Raw genomic sequence first — 21,721 nt, forward strand, 5'->3', positions numbered from 1 at the left:
ACTCTGGTCTGATCCAGCAGGCTCGTTCTTATGTGATTATCCTATGGTTGCCTGTTACTTTGGGTGCAATGCACATACACTGGGTTTGCCATCTTAATATTATGCTCGGCAAGAAGTAACATGAACTGTACCCACATGATGACTCAAAGCCAGGTTGGCCTCATTCTAAGATCAGGGATGCACTACACAGAGGAAGTTCTGCGTCGCAGTAATTGCTTGCATTGCAGTTAGTTCTGGGTTTCAGTCTGCACGAACTGCAGATCCCTCTTGAGCAATGAAAATAAAATTGGCCCTTTGATTCTCCCAGCTTTGGTGTTGGCTCTCCTTATTCCGCATCTTTGGACAAGGAGAACATCCAAGTAGTTGCCTCTGGCTGGGTAGTCAATGCAATTGGGGAGAGTGGGAAAGGATGCTTCAGCAGGGCATGGTGCTTTCTGCACAACACAAATAAAACATCTTGAGGATGGTAAAAGAAGTGTTTTGGGGAGGAACTCTGCACAGTTTTCCCCCCAGGATGCCTTCAGGACATTTTATTTCAGCTCAATCCATCATATTTTGAAAACACTAAACTAGCGATCTTTCTTCCTCAGGGTCAAACGTTTCCTGCTTGCTGTGTGGAGAGCAGAAAACATCTTATTTCATAGAAGCATAGAGTTGGAGTCACAGAGTGGCCCGATCTGCAAGCTCTCGCTTTTGTTTTCTTCTGCCAGCCAAGCTCGAACCCTCTGTGCCACCCACCATTTGGCGAAGTTCCCCAGGGACATTTAGTCTGCTGGCATCATGGCTGGGCACCTTTTCAGTGATTAAAGTTCATGAATGGGCTCAGCTTCTCCTGTCAATTATGACGTGTCCTTTCCTCGTTTTTTAAATTTTTCAGGGAGGTAGCTTCGAAGCGACGGAGACTCAATATGAGAATCAGCACGGATTCTCATATTGAGTCTTTGTTGGTTCAAAGCTAGCTCCCTGAAAAATTTTTAAAATGGGAAAATGACACACTGCCATAATCGGCAGGAGAAGTTGAGTCCACAGAGGATTGACGTAGCAGAATAGTGGAAAAGAGGATGATGAATGACTTGTCTTCCTCCTCAATTTAATGTTGAATTTGCATGCTACATTCCCTTTTAGCTGAAGAGATGTAAGAAGAAGAGTTTGGATTTATATCCCCCCTATCTCTCCTTCCCTGCCCAACAACAAACACCTGTGAGATGGGTAGGGCTGAGAGAGCTCCGAAGAACTGTGACTAGCCCAAGGTCACCCAGCTGGCATGTGTTGGAGTGCACAAGCTAATCGAGTTCACCAGATAAGCCTCCGCAGCTCAAGTGGCAGAGCAGAGAATCAAGCCCAGTTCTCCAGATTAGAGCGCACCTGCTCTTAACCACTACACCACGCTGGCTCTCAAGAAGAAGTGAGTGGTATCCTTTCAGAGCAGGAAAACTTTTCCCCTTTCTCTCCCCAAGAGCGTTTGCATGCAAAAGCCTCCTCCACAAGCGCATGCAGCACTGAGAACAGGAAAAAGTCTCCCCATTGCATGCATATTCATCAAACAAATGCACGCAGTGCTGAAAGCTTCTTTTCTTCCCATGAGCTGTGCATGTCTCCATTTCAAATTTTTTTTTAAAGCAAGTTTTCCAGGTGGGCGGAAGAAAAAAAACCCCCACTGTCTTCTCACATACTGTATTTAGCTGTGTTGTCTGGAAAAAAAAATGAGACGGCGCTTTAAAAAAATGTCCTCATGATGTCTTAAAATGGTCGTGTGGAAAGGACCAATGTATTTCACAGGACTAGCTATGGTATCACGAAACAGTGAATTCATCTCTCTTCCCTCCTTCTTTGACTTTTGTCACCAATGTTCCTGTGGGACCCCGAGTGGCGTGGGAGGTTAAGAGCTCGTGTATCTAATCTGGAGGAACCGGGTTTGATTCTCCGCTCTGCCGCCTGAGCTGTGGGGGCTTATCTGGGGAATTCAGATTAGCCTGTGCACTCCCACGCACGCCAGCTGGGTGACCTTGGGCTAGTCACAGCTTTTCCGAGCTCTCTCAGCCCCACCCACCTCACAGGGTGTTTGTTGTGAGGGGGGAAGGGCAAGGAGATTGTCAGCCCCTTTGAGTCTCCTACAGGAGAGAAAGGGGGGATATAAATCCAAACTCTTCTTCTTCTTTTGAGAAAGATGGAATATTGGTAACCAAGGCGGATTCCGGAGGGGCCAAAAACAGCGGTGTGAAAATGGTGTGAAATTGGTGTGAAAGGGTTTTAAACAGTGTAAAAGGGTTTACACCGTTTTCACACTGTTTTCACACCGCTGTTTTTGGCCCCTCCGGAATCCGCCCAAGAGTAGGAAATGGCAGATGGCAGGCTAAACGCAGCTGGCCTGCTTTGGAGGAGCCCTTGCTGCTGAGCGCCAATGCTGGGCCACGTTATACGTAAGGAGTCTGCTGGCATTGTGGGTGCCAGCTGCAATTTAGGTTTTGGGCTGGGAACAGGACTGGTGTTGGCCATTTTTGTACCTGAGGAAATGCTGCCTCTGAACACAAGCAGAGTGATTTGGTCTGCCAGTCAAATCATTTGTGGGTTTCATTGCACAACTAGGACCCCTTGCGTACATGCAGAATAAAGCATGTTCAATGCACTCTCAATGCACTTTGCAGCTGGATTTTAGTGTGCGAAATAGCAACATCCACTTGCCAACAATTGTGAAAATGGATTGAAAGGGCCTTGTTCTGCATCTGCCGAAAGGGCCTTAGGGGTACAGAAGGAATTCAAATAAAAATGACAACAGGATGATGTTGTTCACTTAAGACTGTTTAATTCATTAAACAAACAAAATAATTACCTTAAACAAAATCAATGTCTATATCCAGGATACCAGACACAGTGATAAAATACCTTTACAGGCAGACAACATCAAACATATTTGTGTGGATAAGCATAGTTTCCATGGACACCAATATGTAAAACCAACAGTTTCTGTTTATTCTGTCTTCTAATGTCTAACATATGTGATGTAATTTTTGAAATGCCTTTTCCAATAGAAGGTCAAAGAAGTCAACTCTACATTACCTATGTCATTAACATTTCCGGCAGCCTTTCCTCGTAGTAAAGATGTTGATGACTGCTGGGAATTCTGTAGGACAGTGGTGGCGAACCTATGGCACGGGTGCCAGAGGTGGCACTCAGAGCCTGCTCTGTGGGCACATGCACACAGAGTGCGTGGTGGTGGTGGGGGGAAGCACTGTTAAACCCCACTGATTTTCATGGGAAGAACTAAAGCGCTATCCTTTACCTGAGAGTAAGCTCAGTTGCTTGCAATGGGGCTTGCTTCTGAGTAAACCCTCCTAGGGTCGTGATTCACCCGTTTGAAGAGTTGCATGGTTGCTTCAAAGCAAAGCCACTGACTACCACCAAGCTTACTCCTGAGTAACGCGCACCTCAGAGCCAACTGTTTTTTCTAAACTAAAACCTCAGTATCCAGGTTAAATTGCCGTGTTGGCACTTTGCGATAAATAAGTGGGTTTTGGGTTGCAATTTGGGCACTCGGTCTCTAAAAGGTTCACCATCACTGCTGTAGGAATTGCCTTCCTCTTCAACCTAATAAGTGTCGTGATTATGGCATGGTTTATAAAAGACCACTGGAACGTTTTTGTTTGCTTTCTTCAGGACAAGATGCCCAGCGTTTGGGAAGTACCACAGTACCTCAAAATCCGTGCCAAGATATTTATAGACAAGGGCTGAAAAGGCTGTCCCCAAATCAGTTTTTAGCTCACAGTCACCAAAACCCGCTAGCGTGATGTGTACTTCCATCTCATATGTTGAACTTTTCACTTTCACAAAATCTGAACGTTCTTCCAGTAAATCAGTTAGCTCTTACAATATTGAAAATCAAGGCAGTTGTTGCTGTTTTACACAATTTGTAACTGCAAGGAGTTTCCCCATCTTGTTATGAAGAAGTTCCAAAGCCATTGGTGACTATAGTATGGGGCCCACATTCTGATGTTTATCGGTTCCGCCAGCTAGTTACAACATGAGGGTGAGCAGCTTGAAAAGATCAGGTCATGCAAAATATTTGTGAATGACTAGTAAATGATTTTGCTCCCAAGTGTGATGTATTTGAACATATAGGATATGAAACCAAGTCCTGGGTTTTAAGGGAAGGGAATTTCCTCAGCTTCTGGAAGCTGCTTTGCATTGTTCATGAGCAGAGGCGTACGGCCTGTAAGGACATAGGGGCACCCATGTCCCCAGACGCACGCATTTTGGTCATGTGGGGGGTGCCAAATGCTCCCCCACATGACCAAATGGTGTGTGCCCCAGCCGCACACTCCCTGAGCCTCCCCCACCCCCCGGCCTCCATGCACAGAGGCCGGGGTGGTGGTGGTGCAGATACCCAGAGAAGGAGTTGTCTCCTGGCACCATTCCCCCCCCCCCCCGGATACGCCTCTGCTTATGAGGCTCCAAGCTTGGACATCAGCAACTTCACTTATGAGCTCAGACAGCACATGGTTGGGAAACTGCAAAACTCAAGTTCTTGGAGAATTTTCTAGGAGACCCTTTACCTTCTGGGATCAACAGTTTCCAACTATGTAAACCATAATCTGATCCCATGTAAAGGCTAGCATTTCGTGTAATTTAATACTCATTTGGTAGAGTTTACCAACTGAACTTCAGTGGAAATGAAACCTTGCCTGGACACAGCATACTCAAGAACTCCTTCAAATCCACTGGAACAGTAACTGGGTATAAGCCCAGCATGCAATTATCTTTGGGGTAATTCCCTTATCGCTGTGTTTTAACATGGAGTCGATATCCAGGCATTATCTCATAATTAGTGGGCTAGATAGAGTATAAAATCATTATCACAATGAGGTAAGTAAGCCAATGAATGTAGTATGGTGGAAAGTGCCGTCAAATCACAGCTGACTTACGGTGAGCCAATAGGATTTTCAAGGCAAGTGAAGAACAGAGGTGATTTGCCATTGCTGGCCTCTGCACAGCAACCATGGACTTCCTTGGTCTCCCATCCAACTGCTAACAGGGCTAGTCATGGGCCATGCAGGTCAGATACCATAAACATGTCATCCCTTTGAAAGACCAACTGTTATGGGTAGATCCTCTACCCCTTACATTCTGTGTCCACAATCTTCCAATCCCCTTTCCAAAATACCTTCAGATACTTTTTCATCTTATACCTCTTTGTCTTAGATGTCCCTTCCATATTTTTCTACCAAGTCTCTTATATCCTGCCCTGCCTCAGTGGGTGGCAGTGAGAAGGAGGCAAGAAAATTGTGCTTCATCAGCTCCAACACGGAGTCTTTCAGAGAGAGTTTCAGGTTATGCTCAGAGCTGGATGCCATATTTATTTCTTTATTTATAAAAATTAATGCTCCACCTCATATCCGTGTCTCTAGGCAGCTGACATGGGTTAAAAACAATAAAAACTGCAATAAAATATAAATAAAACATAAATTAAAACAACAATAAAAATAACATTACAATAACTCCAACCCCACTCCACTACCCAGCAGCTGTAGAGGGGGGGGGGGGCTCACCAAATGCTTGGGTCAAGGGGGGGCTCACCAAATGCCTGTGTCAAGTAGAAGGTCTTCGCCATGCACATAATCCCATACAGAGGAGGCTGTTTCAAAGCCTGGGGGAATAGTAAAATACTAGGAAATAGTAAAATTTAGATTCTCATTTAAGTCCTTGTACTTGCTCCACAAAGTTGTTTGGGAGCTGTGATGGAATGGATGAAAGAGGACTGCCTCCCCCTATGACGTCGGGGCCTGGTCAGGTACAGATGGGCCCAGGAGTTCCTTCAGGTATGTGAGGAATGACTAAGTTGTACCTACCCAGTAATAAGTGAAATTCTGAAACCTGCACAGGTACACTTTGTTTCAAATGTTCCAGAGATGAATCTGAGAGCAGGTCAGAGGGCGACTCAAAGCTCTTATTTGAGTTCCATGGCTTGGAATTTCTACAAGTGGGGGGTAATTTTCACAGATTCCCCATCCTGCTGCAGACCTCTGACACCCCCTTTACATGTTTGCTGTGGGGCTGCCCCTAGGAGTAGCTGTTCAGGGGGCAGTTTGGGCTACAGCAGGCAGGACAGACAAAGGAGTTGCACCCCACAGACCAAAATCCTTTCCATCAGAAGAAATTGAAATCTGGGTACTGATGCCCATCTTGAGACTTCAGTGAGTGCTTAATAGTCTGGCCATCTAGCTCTGGCCATGCTGGCAGGGGCTGATGGGAACTGTAGTCCATGAACATCTGGAGAGCCACAGGTTGCAGACCTCTGATCTAGCTCTTGTGGTTACACTCTGAATGCTCATAAATTAAGGTCTTTGGGTAAGGTCGAGGGCTGGTAGTAAGGATTCTTCCAGCTTGTTCGGAGATGTGCCGATGAACAACGGTCTTCTTCCACTAACGGGATAAATTTAAGCGGGTGCCGCACAACAAATCTTTCAGTCAACGCATTAAAGAGCATATTGTGTTGCATCACAAGGTCATATCGCACTGAAACAAATGAATGTGACTAGCACTCCAGAAAAAAAAGATTAACAGTTCTCTTGTTAAAAAGAAAAGCTGACAGGAGGAACAGTTGTTTTTTTTTTTTTTAAAAAAATAAAGTCTCTCTCCATTTGACAACCAGCAAATTTCACTTACTGGGTGACGTTCCTCTCTTACGCACGTGAACACCGCTGAGGAAAAAGCTCTCTGATGGATCTGGGCTGCTTTCACCGGAGTCTGCTTGCAATCTCTTTCAGAAGGCATTTCAGATCACTGAGCTTTAAAGGCAAAAAAAAAAAAGTCCTGTCAGCCCACAAGTATCTCTCTCTTTTATCAGCCATTGACGTTGCCTCCACTAAGACGAGGGGGAAACACTCGTGTGTATGCAAAGTGCCGTCAAGTCGCAGCTGACTTACGGCAACGGGTTTGCCAGGCAAGGGACATTCAGAGGTGGTTTGCCGTCGCCTGCCCCCGTGTCATGCCCTTTGCCCACGTTCTTTGGCAGCCTCCCGTCCAAATACTAGCCAGGACCAACCCTGCTTAGCTCATGAGATCTGATGTGATCAGACCAGCCTTGGCCTTCCAAGTCAGGGCAGAAAATAAATAGAACAGTATAAAACAGTGGTGGTGAATCTTTGGCACTCCAGATGTTATGGACTACAATTCCCATCAGGCCCTGCCAATTAGCCATGCTGGCAGGGGCTGCTGGGAATTGTAGTCCATAACATCTGGAGTGCCAAAGGTTCGCCACCACTAGTATAAAATGTCAGCCTTAAAGTTAACCACTAGGAAAGAGCAAAGTTTAGATTTTCACTTAACAGACCTTTGTGGAGCAAGTACAAGGTCTTGCTTTTAAGGACCAAGAGGAGTGGTGGGATTCTAATAATTTAACAACCAGTTCGCCTGCCCCCCGCCATGCCCCCCCTTGCAGCCCACTTATCTGCTGCGGAGGAACTTCTTGTGGGGTGGAGAGGGGGCAACGGGGCCTTCCCGCTGCTGCTCTGAAAGTCCCCTCGCTCCCCTGGGAGAGTGGGCTCTGAAAGCCCCCTTCCTCCCCCTCCCCTGGGAGAGGAGACGACGGGGCTTTTGGTGCCCAGCTGCTCCGGGGCTCTGAAAGCCACATTTAACAACCGGTTCGCCAAACTCAACAAAAAATTAGGTATCGGCTCTACCGAACCGGTGTGAACCGGCTGAATCCCACCACTGACCGAGAGTTCCTGAACGTAGCTTCTTGTGTCTATTCTCCAGTGACCAGCTGCTTCTAGAGCCATTGCGTCTTTCCCCGCTGTCCTCTCCATAGCCCCCTCCCCATCTTTTTTAATGGTGGCATCACCATGGCTTCTCAAATCAGCCGTGCATATTGGATTATTAGATGCTTTGCTTTACTGCTTCATGCTATCGTTCGGTTTATTGTCATTTTTGCATTACTTTGTTTTTCTTTCTCTCTTTTCCCCACTGGGAGTGCAGCCTCCTCCTCATCTCTCCCTTCCTTCCAGCGCTACAGCCTGCTTCCGCTTCTGTGGTTGCCCCAGAGGCAGATGGAAGGATCTGTTGCTGCTCGGTTGGCCCTCAAATGCTGAGAAATGTTGCCCTCAGGTTGCCTGCCTGGCATTCATCCTGAAGACTACGTTCCCCAAGGTGGGCTTCCGAAAAGGCATCAAAGGCAGCAGAGGAGGCGGGAGGGAGAGATTTCCTTCCGTTCCTCTGTTGAGTTGCTGCCCCTCTGCCTGCCAGGCCCACAGGATTGCAAACAGAAGCCTTCAGCTTGGATAATTGGTACAGGCCGTTGGAGGGTACAGGCCGTTGGAGGGTAGAGCTGAGAAAAGGCACAGAGGGAGGGAGGGAGGGAGGGAGGGGAAGATGGAAGATGATTTCAGGACAAGGCAAGAAATAGCTAAGTGACATCTATTCACTGCTTTGTTCCTGAACAAATGAAATAAAACAGGTTTTCATTTGTTTGAGAAAAAAATGTATCACAGAAGGAGGAGGAGGAGCTTGGATTTATATTCCCCCCTTTCTCTCCTGTAAGGAGACTCAAAGGGGCTTACAATTCCCCCTCGCAATAAACACCCTGTGAGGTAAGTGGGGCTAAGAGAGCTCAGAAGAACTGTGACTAGCCCAAGGTCACCCAGCTCTGTTGGAGTGCACAAGCTAATCTAGTTTACTGGATAAGCCTCCACAGCTAAAGTGGCAGAGCAGGGAATAAAACCCAGTTCCCCAGATTAGAGTGCACCTGATATTAACCACTACACCATGCTTGCTCTCAATGTTGGGCATATTGCTTGGGGAAATATGCACAGCTTTCATTATTTAATAACAATAGTAGTAATCATAATACTGGCTTGTACATGACCAAGTGCCAATGTGATGCTGATCTTTCTGCATTCTTTTCCCTCCCTGCAATCCCTTTTCACCTTCTGTAATATTATTCCCAAGGTTCAGCTAACGAACAGTGACTTACTGCATGGAAGAGGGTCAAGACGCAGTGGTTCTCAACCTGGGGGTCGGGACCCCTTTGGGGGTCGAACGACCTTTTCACAGGGGTTGCCTAAGACTCTCTGCATCAGTGTTCTCCATCTGTAAAATGGATAAATGTTAGGGTTTGGGGGTCACCACAACATGAGGGTCTGTATGAAAGGGTCGCGGCATTAGGAAGGTTGAGAACCACTGGTCAAGAGGGTGACGCCGCCCTTCCATCAGCACTGCTCCACTGGGGCATGAAAAAGGAGGAAAGGTTTCCCCCACTGCACTGAGCCATGTGGTTATGTATCCGCACAGGTATTCCAGTTGCAGGAATAATCTTTCTGGGAGTTAAAAGGACTGCAGGCAGCAAGAGAAACTCCCATTATGTATGGCAGCTAAGTTTATCTCTCTCTTTCCTAGCCAGTTTGTTAGTTCCATAAATAAAGTCTTCCAATCAGTGCAGTGTTCTGCTTCTTAACAGGCCCTCTGCCAACAATTGGTGCAATCAGTAAACTCATTTTTCAAGACAACATAAAAAAAACTAAGTCAGCGATACCCAACACACGGGCACCACGGCATCTACCGACAGGTTTCCCTGAAGCAAATACGTGGGCATTGCAATAGGATGTAGTTTAGAAGACCCTTGGAGGATCTGCAGGAAGCACCGTTACATCACAGGTGGATGTTTGGTGTGTAACTTCCCAATATTCTATGATTGGCCCCCGTACTGTATGGCTGCACGGCAGCCATTTTGTGATGGTACCTAAAATACTCACAGGCTGCGTGCACTAAGAAATCTACATGGTAGTGCTATTGCAGATATACAGCATTTTGTGGTTTTATTGAAAGTGATGTCAACAAAAACTCCTCCCCAGAAAGAAGTACCTTCATATCCAGTTGTTTAAATCGATGAACCATTCTGTGGAAAGAAGGACAACCATTAGCAAGGAGACTATAACTCTGCAATGTTTTCATTTAATCTGAGGGCATAAATCTGGCGATATTATAGGAAGTTCTCTGGAATAAGAGAAGCAAAGGAGACATGTTAGAAAGTCTAGCTGATGGATTCATTAACAGCATTAGAAAGTCTAGCTCAGGGGTAGGGAACCTTTAACACTCAAAGAGCCATTTGGACCCGTTTTCCAAGGGAAAAGAAAACACTTGGAGCCGCAAATAATTTTTGACATTTAAAATAAAGATAACACTGTATATATTGGGGTTTTTTTTACCTTTTACTCCGCTCATTCTGAGAAGCACATGGATGCGTCCACCCTGCTGCCTGCAGGGCAGGCAAGGATGAGGCCAGCGGCTCGGCCTCGCCGGCTGCCAGGAAAGCACACCGCCCCGGCTCCAACGGGGCAGGCGAGAAGGGAAGCCCGCAGCCAGCCCAGCCGGCTGCGTGGCAGTTGGTGCTTTGCCCACCCTGCTGCCTGCCAGGGCTGGCAAGGATGTGGGACTCAGCAGCTCGGCTTCATTGCGTGGAGCCGAGTGCAAGGAAGCAGAAGAGAACAGCATGTCTGACTCTCTCGAGCCGCAGGTTCCCTACCCCTGGTCTAGCTGATGGATTCATTAATACAAACTATCTAATCTTTCTCCAAAAATGGGATCCAGGGTTTGGAATAAATTCAGAGTACTAGCCCTTATATAAAAATCATTCAGACAATAAGCTATGTGCACTACTTGGGAGTAAATCCCAGGGATGTTTCTCACGACCAAGGCTAAGTTCATCCCCTGTAGTATGTTCATTATTCTGCAAACTTGTCTATTTTTAACACATCGATTAAAATTTGTGTAATCAGTGATGTTGCTAGTTCATAATTCTTTGATATGACTGGAATACAAATTTCCGCAAGTCAAAATGCTCATCTCTGATACAAGGAGAACATTACAGCCCTGTATTCCATTCTGGCTCTGACGGGCCCATTCACACCTCTCAAGAGGGGTGTTTCAACAGCTAACAAAACTGCTGACTAGGAAGCAAGGATATTTTCCATTCACCAAACTTGGAATGGCAGTGAAAGGAAGCAGTATAAAATAAGGCAAAGCCATTTCAGAAGTTCAAGTTTCCTGTGACCACGAATGTGTTCTGCTCACATTTAAAACAAGAGGTAGGATTCTACTGTTTCTACCATCAAGGAAAGGTAGGTGAGAGGAGGGAGAAGAGAATTCCCACCCTGTGCTTTCCTGCTCAGACATTTTTCTCTCCAGCCCTATTATTCTTGTTTGTTTGGTTAAGAGCCCGCCTTTCCCACCATCAATGGGGGGGGGGGGGGGCTCAAGGTGACTTACAGTGTTAAGATGGGAAAACGCAGTGGCGAAGCCACAAGGGGACCGGGGGTGCGCCGTGCACCAGGCGCACGCCTAGGGGGCGCAGAAAATCACCCCCAGGCCTCTAACCCTAACCCCCCCACCCCCTTCCCACACTTCCCTTAGTCCCTTTCCTTTATCTTGAACTTTTTCAGGCTGCAAAAGGCCTGTTTGCAGTAAAAACGGCCTGAGGAACTACAGTTCCCAGGAGACCTTGGGGCTCACAAGGTCTTCTGGGAAGTATAGTTCTCATCAGGCCATTTTTACTGTGAACAGGCCTTTTGCAGCCTGAAAAAGTTCAAGAAAAAGGAAAGGAACTAAGGGAAGTGGGGGAAGGGAGGGAAGGGGTGTGTGCTGCGAGGGGGCCATGGGGGGCGGAAAATATAGAATGCGCACCGGGTGCAATTTGGCCCAGCTACGCCTCTGGGAAAACCTAATCTGAAGTAGAGAGTAACAGATGACAAGCAGGGGAAGAGCTCTGTTCTCCTTTCCTACTTGCCCTTTCAAAGTGCAGTAGGCCTTGATTCATGAGTAGGGTGGACATAGGATTCAAAAAGAAAGGCTTGGCTGGCTCCTTGCCCCTTGTCTGTCCCCTATCTTTATTCCTGGAATACAAAATGAGCTTTCTTGTTTTCATCAGTGCCTTTGTATTGGCCAGCCACCACACATCATCCATTGATTCTCTGCTCTCCTTGAACAGTAGCAGTGATGTAGATAACGTACAAAACCTGCGAAACTTGATTAGTCAGGAATAATGAATCAAGACAACCTACTCTTCTGTTGAGTCATTAGCCTTGGTATTGATTCTGACTAGGTAATTTTCTTTCATGACCGCCTCCCAGGCCAGAGTTTCATTGTCTTCGTTCCTTGAACCTTCAAGATATAAAATACACACCGGGTTGCCGCACGAACAGATGGACAGGAGATATACACAAAAAAAATTCTGACAGGCAGCCTAATCCAGACAGTGGGGAGTTCTGTGGTGGCCGGGGACAGTGTGGGAAAGGCTGATTCCAAAGGGACTTCCGCCAGTGCAGAAAGGAGGGGAAGTGAAAAACTCTCCTGCTGCCTGAATAGCTCCACAGGCTCCACAGGCTTACACCACACTTTCCAATGGCATAAGTCTGTGGCTGCAGAAGTGGGGCTGGAAGCCAACTAAAGTCAGCTCCACTTCTGGGAATGCCCCCAGCCCCCAGCCTACTCCCTGCTGTGCCAGTGTGCATGCTCTTCCTAACTCCCATTAATTGCTGAGCCATGGCATTCTGGGCCATTTGGAGTTTCTGAGTTGATTTTGAGGATCTCTTAAGGTGCTTCTGGATTCAGATCTACATCCCGTGTATGCTTGAATAGGACTGCAACCTTCCTGCTCCAGTTGCGACTATTGTTTAATATCTTAACTACAGCTCCTTCAGGTTGCTCAGCTTGATCATAGCATGACCCTATACTGTCTCCAGAATCATTTAAGGTATACCTCATTGCCAGATAACTACTGTGAATATTAATGATACTGTGGTGCCATACATCTTTCCCAGGGTCGCCAGCTGGCAGGTGGAGGCTGGAGATTTCCTGGAATTAAAGTCAGAGGCAGAGCACTCATAGGGGCACGTGGGGTCACATGTTACCAGGTGCACGCCAGCTGGTCTCATGGGGAGCGGAGAATCGCCCACACACCCCTCCCCTTGGGCCCGCCCCGCCAGGTTGCCTCTTCAGCCAGAGGGGCCTCTGCCAGGTGAAGGAGCAGTCTGGCTGGGCCACCACCAGATCCCCCTTGGCCTCGCCCTGCCAGGCTGCACCTTTGGCCTGTGGAGCCTCCGCTGGCTGAAGGAGGAGCCTGGCAGGGTGGGGTCGAGGGGCGCCTGGTGGTGGCCCAGCCAGGCTAAGGTAAGTGGAGCGGAGGGGCGGCCAGAGCAGGTGTTGCCCTGAGCGTCATCCCCCCCCCCCCGCCCACGCTTCTGATTAAAGCTCATTTCCAAGGGTCAGAGATCAGTTCTCCAGAATAAAATGGCTGCATGGAGTGTGGACTCAATGGCATCACATCCATACTCAGCTCCTTCCGCTCACCAAACCCCACTTTCTCAAGGCCCCATCCATTTAAGGTGTATCACAACCCTTTTTCTTACTCATGCTTTTCCACTTGAATCTGCTTTTTTTAAAAAGCAAATTTTCTCCAAGTGCTAGAAACGGAGGCCCAAACTAGATGTTCCAGTGTCCATGGCTTTGACCCATAGATGTTAATGCCATTTTAAAGCTGAACTCAGTCGTTTAAAAAGGCTGCGGGAGCCCAGTCGTGGTTAATGAGACCGAGCAATCTTGCCCTGGACGGCCCTGGCCAGCCCAATCTTGTCGAATCTCGGAAGCTGAGCAGGGTCAGCCCTAGTTAGTATTTGGGTGGGAGTCCACCACAGAAGTCCAAGGTTGCTATTTAGAGGGAAGCAATGGCAAGCCACCTCTGTCAGCCTCTTGCCTTGAAAATCCCACAAGGGGTCAACATAAATCGTGTGCAATTTTACACAAATACACACAGTCTTGTTCCCACCCACCACACCTTTTCAAGTGCTGAAACAGCTCCCTTGGGTCATTTTTAAATGTTGATGTTCAACTTTAAAATGGTGCTGGCGTACATGGGTTGGACTCACGGATACTGGAACATCTAGTTTGGCCCTTGCAGTCTCAAAACAACTTTCAAAACCACGGTTCTCGCTCAAAGGAACGTTCACCACCTTTCCCACAAAAAGCTACCGTACAATACTATGAAACTTACAGCAGGTGGTTGGCTGCTTGCATTCATTTTTACACCAGCATTTCAACAGTTTCCTTAATGCCATGTAGATGTATGCAAAGATGACAAAAGGAAATGGAATACTTAGCCGTCTGCAGTACTCCTGAATTAAGAAATAGCGCTGGAATTTCCATACTTGGTCATTGTTTTCTTGGACTGATCCAACAGTATAACTAATGGAAAGATTAACACACAAGGATATGTTTCAGTCACTGTTGTTTTTTACAAATCACCAATTTAAAATAGGATTGCTGACCTCCAAATTGGACCTAAAGACAGTGGCGCACCTAGGCAAACTGGTGCCCTGGGCAAAAATCTGAATTTGATGCCCCTCCCATGGATGAAGCAGCCTGGCCGCGGCACTCACCCTTCCTGGATGGCCCCAGCAGCTCAGCAGGAGTTTCCCGTCCTCCTGCTCTGCCCCTGGTGGCTTGTGGGCCACAGTACAGAGTGGGCAGGGCTTAGCCAGAGTGGGTGGGGCTTAGAAATCAGGCGCCCCCACTTGACGAAAAATTTCTGTGCCTTCTGCGCCCTGCCCACTTTGCCCAATGGGTGGTACACCACTGCCTAAAGATCTCCGAGAATCACCATTGATCTCCTGGAGGAAATTGCTGCTTTGGAGAGTGGGCTCTGCGACATTATATGCTACTATACCAGTGATGGCGAACCTTTGGCACTCCAGATGTTATAGACTACAATTCCCATCAGCCCCTGCCAGCATGGCCAATTGGCCATATTGGCAGGGGCTGATGGGAATTGTAGTCCATAACATCTGGAGTGCCAGAGGTTCACCACCATGGTACTATACTCTGTTCCACAAAAGATGATAGTAGATTGTGAATTCCTCTGCCACAGAACAAAGCATGCCGGATCTTCCTTGTTGTAGAATATTCCGCGTGGGTCTTAGTGCCTACCTAGCTCTGCTCCCCCACCCCATCCTTTTGAAATTAAAAATAAATTTTGATATAAATGCTCTTGTATCAAAGTACCATGTGCAGTAATGTGCAAAATAATGGTTTTGGCAAAGGCAGGGCATGAAAATGAATGATTGTTCTCATATTCATATTCATTCTCATTTACAAATTTTCTCTTGGTGGGGTGGTTCTGAGTCTCATGCCGATAAGAAACAGAAAACAAAGATTAATATCACACGGTGTGCTAGTTTGCAGATCATGTGTGTGATTACCTTAACCATGGAAAGTAAAATAAACATGTATCATTAGTCTGTTATCTTGTTTGAGCTAACACTCACGTTAGTTAAATTCTGAAAGCCAAACCCTTTAAAATTACAGTGCCGGTGAAGTTTTGATCTAATACATACCCAAACATGGCTATCAGCAAGTTAACCAGGAGGATGTTCGTGGACAGCATGTAGATACACCCTAGTGGAATGGTGATCCACTCTGGGAATCGGGGTTGGTTGTTGGAATCCAGCTCTACACACAGAGGTTTGGACTCATTCCCCGTGAAGGTGCACTGTTCAAAATTGTATGTAGTACCTATCACAGAAGAGAGCGAGAAAAACACTCCTGGACATTCAAAAGACTGCAAAGATTCCTTCACTCCTGTTTACAACTCTATCAACAGGAAAATTCTGTTTTACCACTACTGGCATCTGTGGTACTTCTGCTCAGGTGAATTCGCACAGCACAACTATAACATCTTTAGGACATTATAAAAAACATTTTGGGGAAGATCTTCGTACAACTCTCTTTCCCAAAGTGAGTTTAGCCTGTCATATTTCTCTCAACCTCAGTTTTCCAAAGATGGTTAAACTAGTGCTCTTTCCCCTGCAACCTGGGTTGAGGATGATTCTTGCCTGCTGAGCGAACCCCTGCAGTCGGGAAATCAGTGGCGTAGCGCCAAGGTGGAAGAGTGGGCTGTGATGCGCTGGGTGCACACCAGTGTGGGGGTGTTCTGGAGTGGGTGGGGGCATGGTAGGGGCGCAGGACGCAGGCATGCCCTAGGCACAGTTCCCCGTCGCTCTGCCCCTGCAGGAAATGCTTTATTTCTCCCACCCAAACCTCTTACTTTCTTTCCCCCAATTGTGCCTGCCATTCTGTGTGCTGCAGGAGATTCTCTGTGGAGATTCCCCACGGAGGTTTCCTTTGCTTGTAGCTCATCTGTTTGCTATTTCACTGAAAAGTAGTTGAATAAAGTTTTTTGGCCTAGTGATTCTGTGCATGTGTTGTTTTTCCTTTTTAAAATTTGTTTTGAGGGGGATGTCTGCGAAGCTGTACGAGTAGAGAAGCTGCAATATGGGCATACTTGTGTTGCTGTAGCTTTGCAGACATCCCCCTCAAAACAAAAGGAAAGGAAAAACAACACAGGGCAGGGATCAGTAGGCTAAACAAACTTTATTCATCTATTTTTACAGAAAAAGAGCAAACAGATGAGCCGCAAGCAGAGGAAACCTCTATGGGGAATCTCTGCAGATAATCTCCTGCAGCACACAAAATTGCGGGCGCCACTGTGAAATTGACAAGAGTTCTGTGCAGCAGGTGGGAAAAAAGATCCGTTTTGGCTGACAATGCTTGTGTTCTCCTGTGCTGTGGGAACTCAAAATCCCAAAACGGATGTTTTTATAATGTCCTAAAGTTGTCATGTTTATGCTGTGCTTTGCCCTTCACGGCTTCAGCCTTTGTTTTTTCAGACAGGTCTTGCAGTCATTCTCAGGTGATCAGAGAAGGACAAATAAACAACACACAGAGGAATCCTAGTTCAGAATCCCTATTTTGCACAAAAGGGTTTGCTTCCAGGAAATGTCCATAGGCTTGCAGCCCTAGTTGCTTTTGTATGATCAGGATAGAAACTCTACATCTTTTCCCATAGCTCAGCAGAGTAAGGTTTTGGAGGCTCCTCTGGAGACTGCTGAGAGACAGCGTGTTGTAGTGGTTAAAAGTGACGGACTCTAATCTGGAGAACCGAGTTTGATTCCTCACTCCTCTACATGAATCCTGCTGGGTGACCTTGGGCAGTCACAGGTCTCTCAGAACTCTCTCAGCCCACACAGAGGAGGCAGGCAATGGCAAACCACCTCTGAATGTCTCATGCTTTGGAAACCCTGTGGGGTCACCAGAAGTCAGCTGTGACTTGACAGCACTTTCCACTACCTGGGACGGCGTACTTATCTCCTTCCTACTCCAACCCCTGGCTCATTGGCATTACAGCTCAAGATGGATACCATCAATGTCATCAGGATAGTGGCCAAACATGGCAAGGTAAGGCACATAAATGACGGATCGGAAAATCCATTCCCAACGGTGCTCATTTCTCCGCAGGATCCCTTGTCTTGCTACACCAAAGGCCACCATCCACACAGCAAAGAGGAACAGGAAGAAGAAAACATCTATCATCTGTGAAAGAGAGCATCAAAATAAATATCACTTTGGTTTTGCTCAGTCACACTGAGAAAGTTCTAAGGCTAAGAAAAGTAAATAATCGTCTTCAATTTTCACCCATCTCCAATTCATAGCCGAGTAGGACTTCTGAGTCCACGACCCTACCTGGAGCGTCCCATTTAATAATTAATATTTTATAAAAGCATTAACAATTGTGGCATGATAGCTTCTATTTACACCACATTATTTTTTTTTGGTAACAGGAATTCTGTTTTAAAAGATCATAGGTCGTTTCCCCACTTACCTCGACCACCCTTTGCTGCGCGCTACTCTCAGCGCGCGTCATTTCTGGCGTGCTCCCGGGCTTCCCCCCCGCAGAGCACGGGGTCATCAAAAGGCAGCATTTTGAGGAGCGCCAGGAATGATGCGCGCTGAGGGGCGCCAGAGCAGCAGTGTCGGGGCGGCTGTGTTGTCGCCACCCCTGTAATGGGGAGTGCCGCGGGACCCCGCGCTACTTGGGGAGAGTAGCGCGCGGCAGACGGTAAGTGGGGAAACGACCATAGACATCCCAGGACCCTGTAGCACCCTTTTTTTTCTAGTTGCAAACCGTGAATAATTACACCAACCTTCCAAGCCCACTCCAACATACTGTTTTTCAGACACTCAAAAGTGAGTAGTAAATGTTTTTGCACATTTACATATGGCTTTCCCAGTCTTTCATCTGTCATCTTTGTGTTAATCATCATGCAATGTATAAAGGGGAATGGATACACAAGTACTACATAAACAATGCAAAATTGCAATTAGTATCCAAAAGGTTATTACCACAACCATGTGGTATATTTTGACAAATAGATCAGTTTATAAATGAAAGTTCACAATAAATCATGTGTTTTCATACACTTCATATATACATAAGAACATAAGAACTAGCCTGCTGGATCAGACCAGAGTCCATCTAGTCCAGCACTCTGCTACTCTAGAAAGTGGGCTCCACCAGGGTGCCTTTGGGAGCAATAATGCGTGCAGGATGTAGAAAGCAATGGTACGTTGCTGCTGCTGCTCCTGAGCACCTGGTCTGCTAAGGCATTTGCAATCTCAGACTCAAGGAGGATCAAGATTGGTAGCCATAGATTGACTTCTCCTCTCCATAAATCTGTCCAAGCCCTTTTTTAAAGCTATCCAGGTTAGTGGCCATCACCACCTCCTGTGGCAGCATATTCCAAACACCAATCACACGTTGCGTGAAGAAGTGTTTCCTTTTATTAGTCCTAATTCTTCCCCCCAGCATTTTCAATGAATGCCCCTGGTTCTGGTATTGTGAGAAAGAGAGAAAAATTTCACCATCCAACATTACATCATGTCAGGAATGAATTTTACTTAAACAATTTTCAGTTACAAGCACTTCAAAGTTTTGAAAATGTGAGGTGGAGCTGGTTAACCTTCCGGATTTTAGTTAACCTCGTATAGCCTTCCAAGGCCCCTCCTGAAATAAGCAACTCTGGGTTGTGCAAGAACCAAAACGGGTAAGTCGGCCACTGACTTATTTCTCAAATGCCACCTGCTGGCAAGGCTATTGGCTACCTGGCAGAGGCAGTTGATGAGGAAGTTTTTGTCCAGGCCACCCCCCTCAACCCAGGGCCTGGGGTGGCTCCCTGTGGATAAGAACCACCCCCCACCCCGAATATGTTAAGCCTCTATCAATACAGGCTTCTGGCAAGCTCCAGTGAGAATCACGTTCACAATGACACAGGCATGCATGTCTTACCATCCTCTGAAGCATTATTATCTTGGGTCCAAGATTCCTGCTCACTGTGAAAATATGAATGAGCCGCAGAGTGAAAATAATGTAATCCAAGCAAAAGATGACTCTGCCAGCATACCAGGATGTTTCATTGGAAGAGTGGAGCCTACAGGAAGAAACAGATGGTGTATTAGAGAAAATTAATACTCAAATTACATTCTTGGAAGGAAACTTCAATCAGTTTCCAGTACTAAATTTACAAATCTAAACTAACTCACTGTTTGCAAGTAAGGTAATATTTATCAGTCACCAGAACAGTTAATTGCACAATCATTCAGCGATGTTCATTTAGTGTGTTTACATAAATATCTTGAACACCCCAAACATTTTAAACTCCAGGTGAGGCTATATTGGTCACAGTGGGGGGCCCTGCAGCCTTTTGTCATCCCTGGAGAATTATTTTTATTTATTTATTTATTTATGCTTTAGACTTTTATACCGCCATATCCCCGAAGGGCTCCAGGCGGTGCACAACATTCAAGCAAAGTACAATCACAGCATAATCTTAAAACAGCTAAAACCTATAAAAACAGTGATAGAACCAATAGAACTAAATGTAGTTGGTATAATAGATAGAGCTGGCATCCAGACACCCCATTTTTAAATTCTCCCCCAAGAGGGAGGGACAACAAGTCCCATTAGGTGATGGGAGGCCCAGATGTTAAAAGCCATAGCAGAGGGGGAGGGGGGCACCATCAACAGCCGAACTCTCCAAAGGCCCGGCGGAACAACTCTGTCTTACAGGCCCTGCGGAATTCACCGAGATCCCTTGGGGCCAGGATAGCTGGAGAAATTATTATTTGTACTGGGGAGGAGATTTTGAAAGAAAATAAAAGAAATGAAGGTATGGGGTGGCATCCAGTTCATTGTTGTATAAAGATATATTTGGGGACAGGGGTGACTAACATAAATATTTTCAAGGTAGCCCTCCCCAATTACTGGCCTCAATGGGGTCATTTCCCCTGCCCCATAGTATCTTTGTTGGCCTGCTTGCCTCCAGGGCCAGGCACAGGGGCTCAAGTGTGCTGTATTTCCAGTATCATCTTTTTTTTAAATTCACAAACTTTTAAGCAAGACATTCATTCTAAATAGGAACAAAACTGACATGTACAGAGTTATCTAGCTACAGAAGACTTCAAATAGGTATTTTTTGATCATTAACTCTAAACTTTCCCCCGGCATATTCTCAGACATATGTCTCTGTTTCTTTGCACTGATTATAGCAATTCTGAAAGAGGTCCTCCTTATATTCCACCTAAGCATATAGGGCAATTTCTCTATATGGCTCAATTTCAGGACTTGACAGAGTGCCATTCTCACACCTGAACAAAAGTTATCTCTTTATCTAAAATGGATTCCACATGGGCCAAAAACAGCGGTGCAAAAGCAGTGTGAAAACGATGTAAATCCCTTTACACCATTTTAAACCCTTTTACACCGTTTTCATACCAATGTTTTTCGCCCATGTGGAATCCGCTTTAGTCCCAAAGATTGAATACTACTCTGAAAGGCTAGGGCTATGGGGTAGGAATTGCCTATTATGGAACAATTTACTTGGAAGTAAGACCTGTGTACATCAAGGGGTCTTACTCTCAGTAAAGTATCCTTAGGATTTCAGACTTTCTCAAATTTGCTCATGAATTGTCCCCAGATGCAACTCTTATAGGTCAGTCAGTCAGTCAGTCAGTCAGTCAGTCAGTCAGTCAGTCTTTCTTTCTTTCTTTCTTTCTTTCTTTCTTTCTTTCTTTCATCTCTTATTAAAAGAAAACAGCCCTCGTCACACTTAAAAGTCAGATTAAAAGACCACATTAAATTTTGCTTGCAGAGCTGTAGTGTCTATCTCTAGGCTATCTTGAACCAGAAATCCAATTTCTCTTTCTAATAAGGTGGGCATCTCCATCCAAATGGCAGGGTTTGTGGATGAGGTGCCACAGCCGTTCCAGCCCAACACTCCCGAAGGGGCTCTCCAACTGCGTGGGGAGGCTAAAAACGCAGCAAACCTCCATGCTACTAGGAAGCCCCCACTAGGCTTAATGGACTTATGCCACCAAGAAGGTGGTGTGAGTCTGAAGCCCCAGCTGCTGGCGCAGTGAGGGCAATGGCCAAGAAGAAGCCAACTAGCATCGGCTCCTTCCCAGTCATGCCTATGGACTGCCCCGCTATGCCAGGGGCGCAGAGACACTGGTGTGCGATCCTGTGCCATGTTCCACCACTAGAGAGGGTGGTGGTGGCCACACACGGGCAAATTTGCCCCTCTTCCAGTCCAAGTGTCCCAGGGAGGGCAAATCTGCCAACGTGGCCCCGCGCTGCTCCCAACAGTGAATTCGGGGACCCCTTGGGATGGGGCTGTTTGTTTCTTAAACTCACAAACCTGAGAAACTGCCTTGTCTAAAACACAACATTGTGTGCATCTGGTTAGTATTAGAATTGTATGAAGTCATTGTAAAAGGTTAATTGTATTGCAACAATATGCTTACTTTTAAAGTTCTCACCCCCTAAAATTGAATTATAGGGGTGGGGTGG

The 21,721-nt window shown here is 46.4% G+C and overlaps 1 protein-coding gene across 1 annotated transcript in view; it reads right to left on the reverse strand.

Moving 5' to 3' along the window:
* Positions 1 to 6,731: 6,731 nt before the first annotated feature.
* The window catches only part of TRPM8 (transient receptor potential cation channel subfamily M member 8), a 47,842-nt gene continuing 32,852 nt past the window's right edge, over positions 6,732 to 21,721 (reverse strand). The window contains 7 exon segments of the mRNA XM_048506225.1: positions 6,732 to 6,782; positions 9,853 to 9,886; positions 12,048 to 12,147; positions 14,036 to 14,226; positions 15,375 to 15,552; positions 17,238 to 17,409; positions 19,163 to 19,304. Coding sequence (XP_048362182.1) covers positions 6,732 to 6,782; positions 9,853 to 9,886; positions 12,048 to 12,147; positions 14,036 to 14,226; positions 15,375 to 15,552; positions 17,238 to 17,409; positions 19,163 to 19,304 — 868 coding nt within the window.

This window comes from Sphaerodactylus townsendi, linkage group LG01 (genome assembly GCF_021028975.2).
Source record: "Sphaerodactylus townsendi isolate TG3544 linkage group LG01, MPM_Stown_v2.3, whole genome shotgun sequence".
Classification (NCBI taxonomy): domain Eukaryota; kingdom Metazoa; phylum Chordata; class Lepidosauria; order Squamata; family Sphaerodactylidae; genus Sphaerodactylus; species Sphaerodactylus townsendi.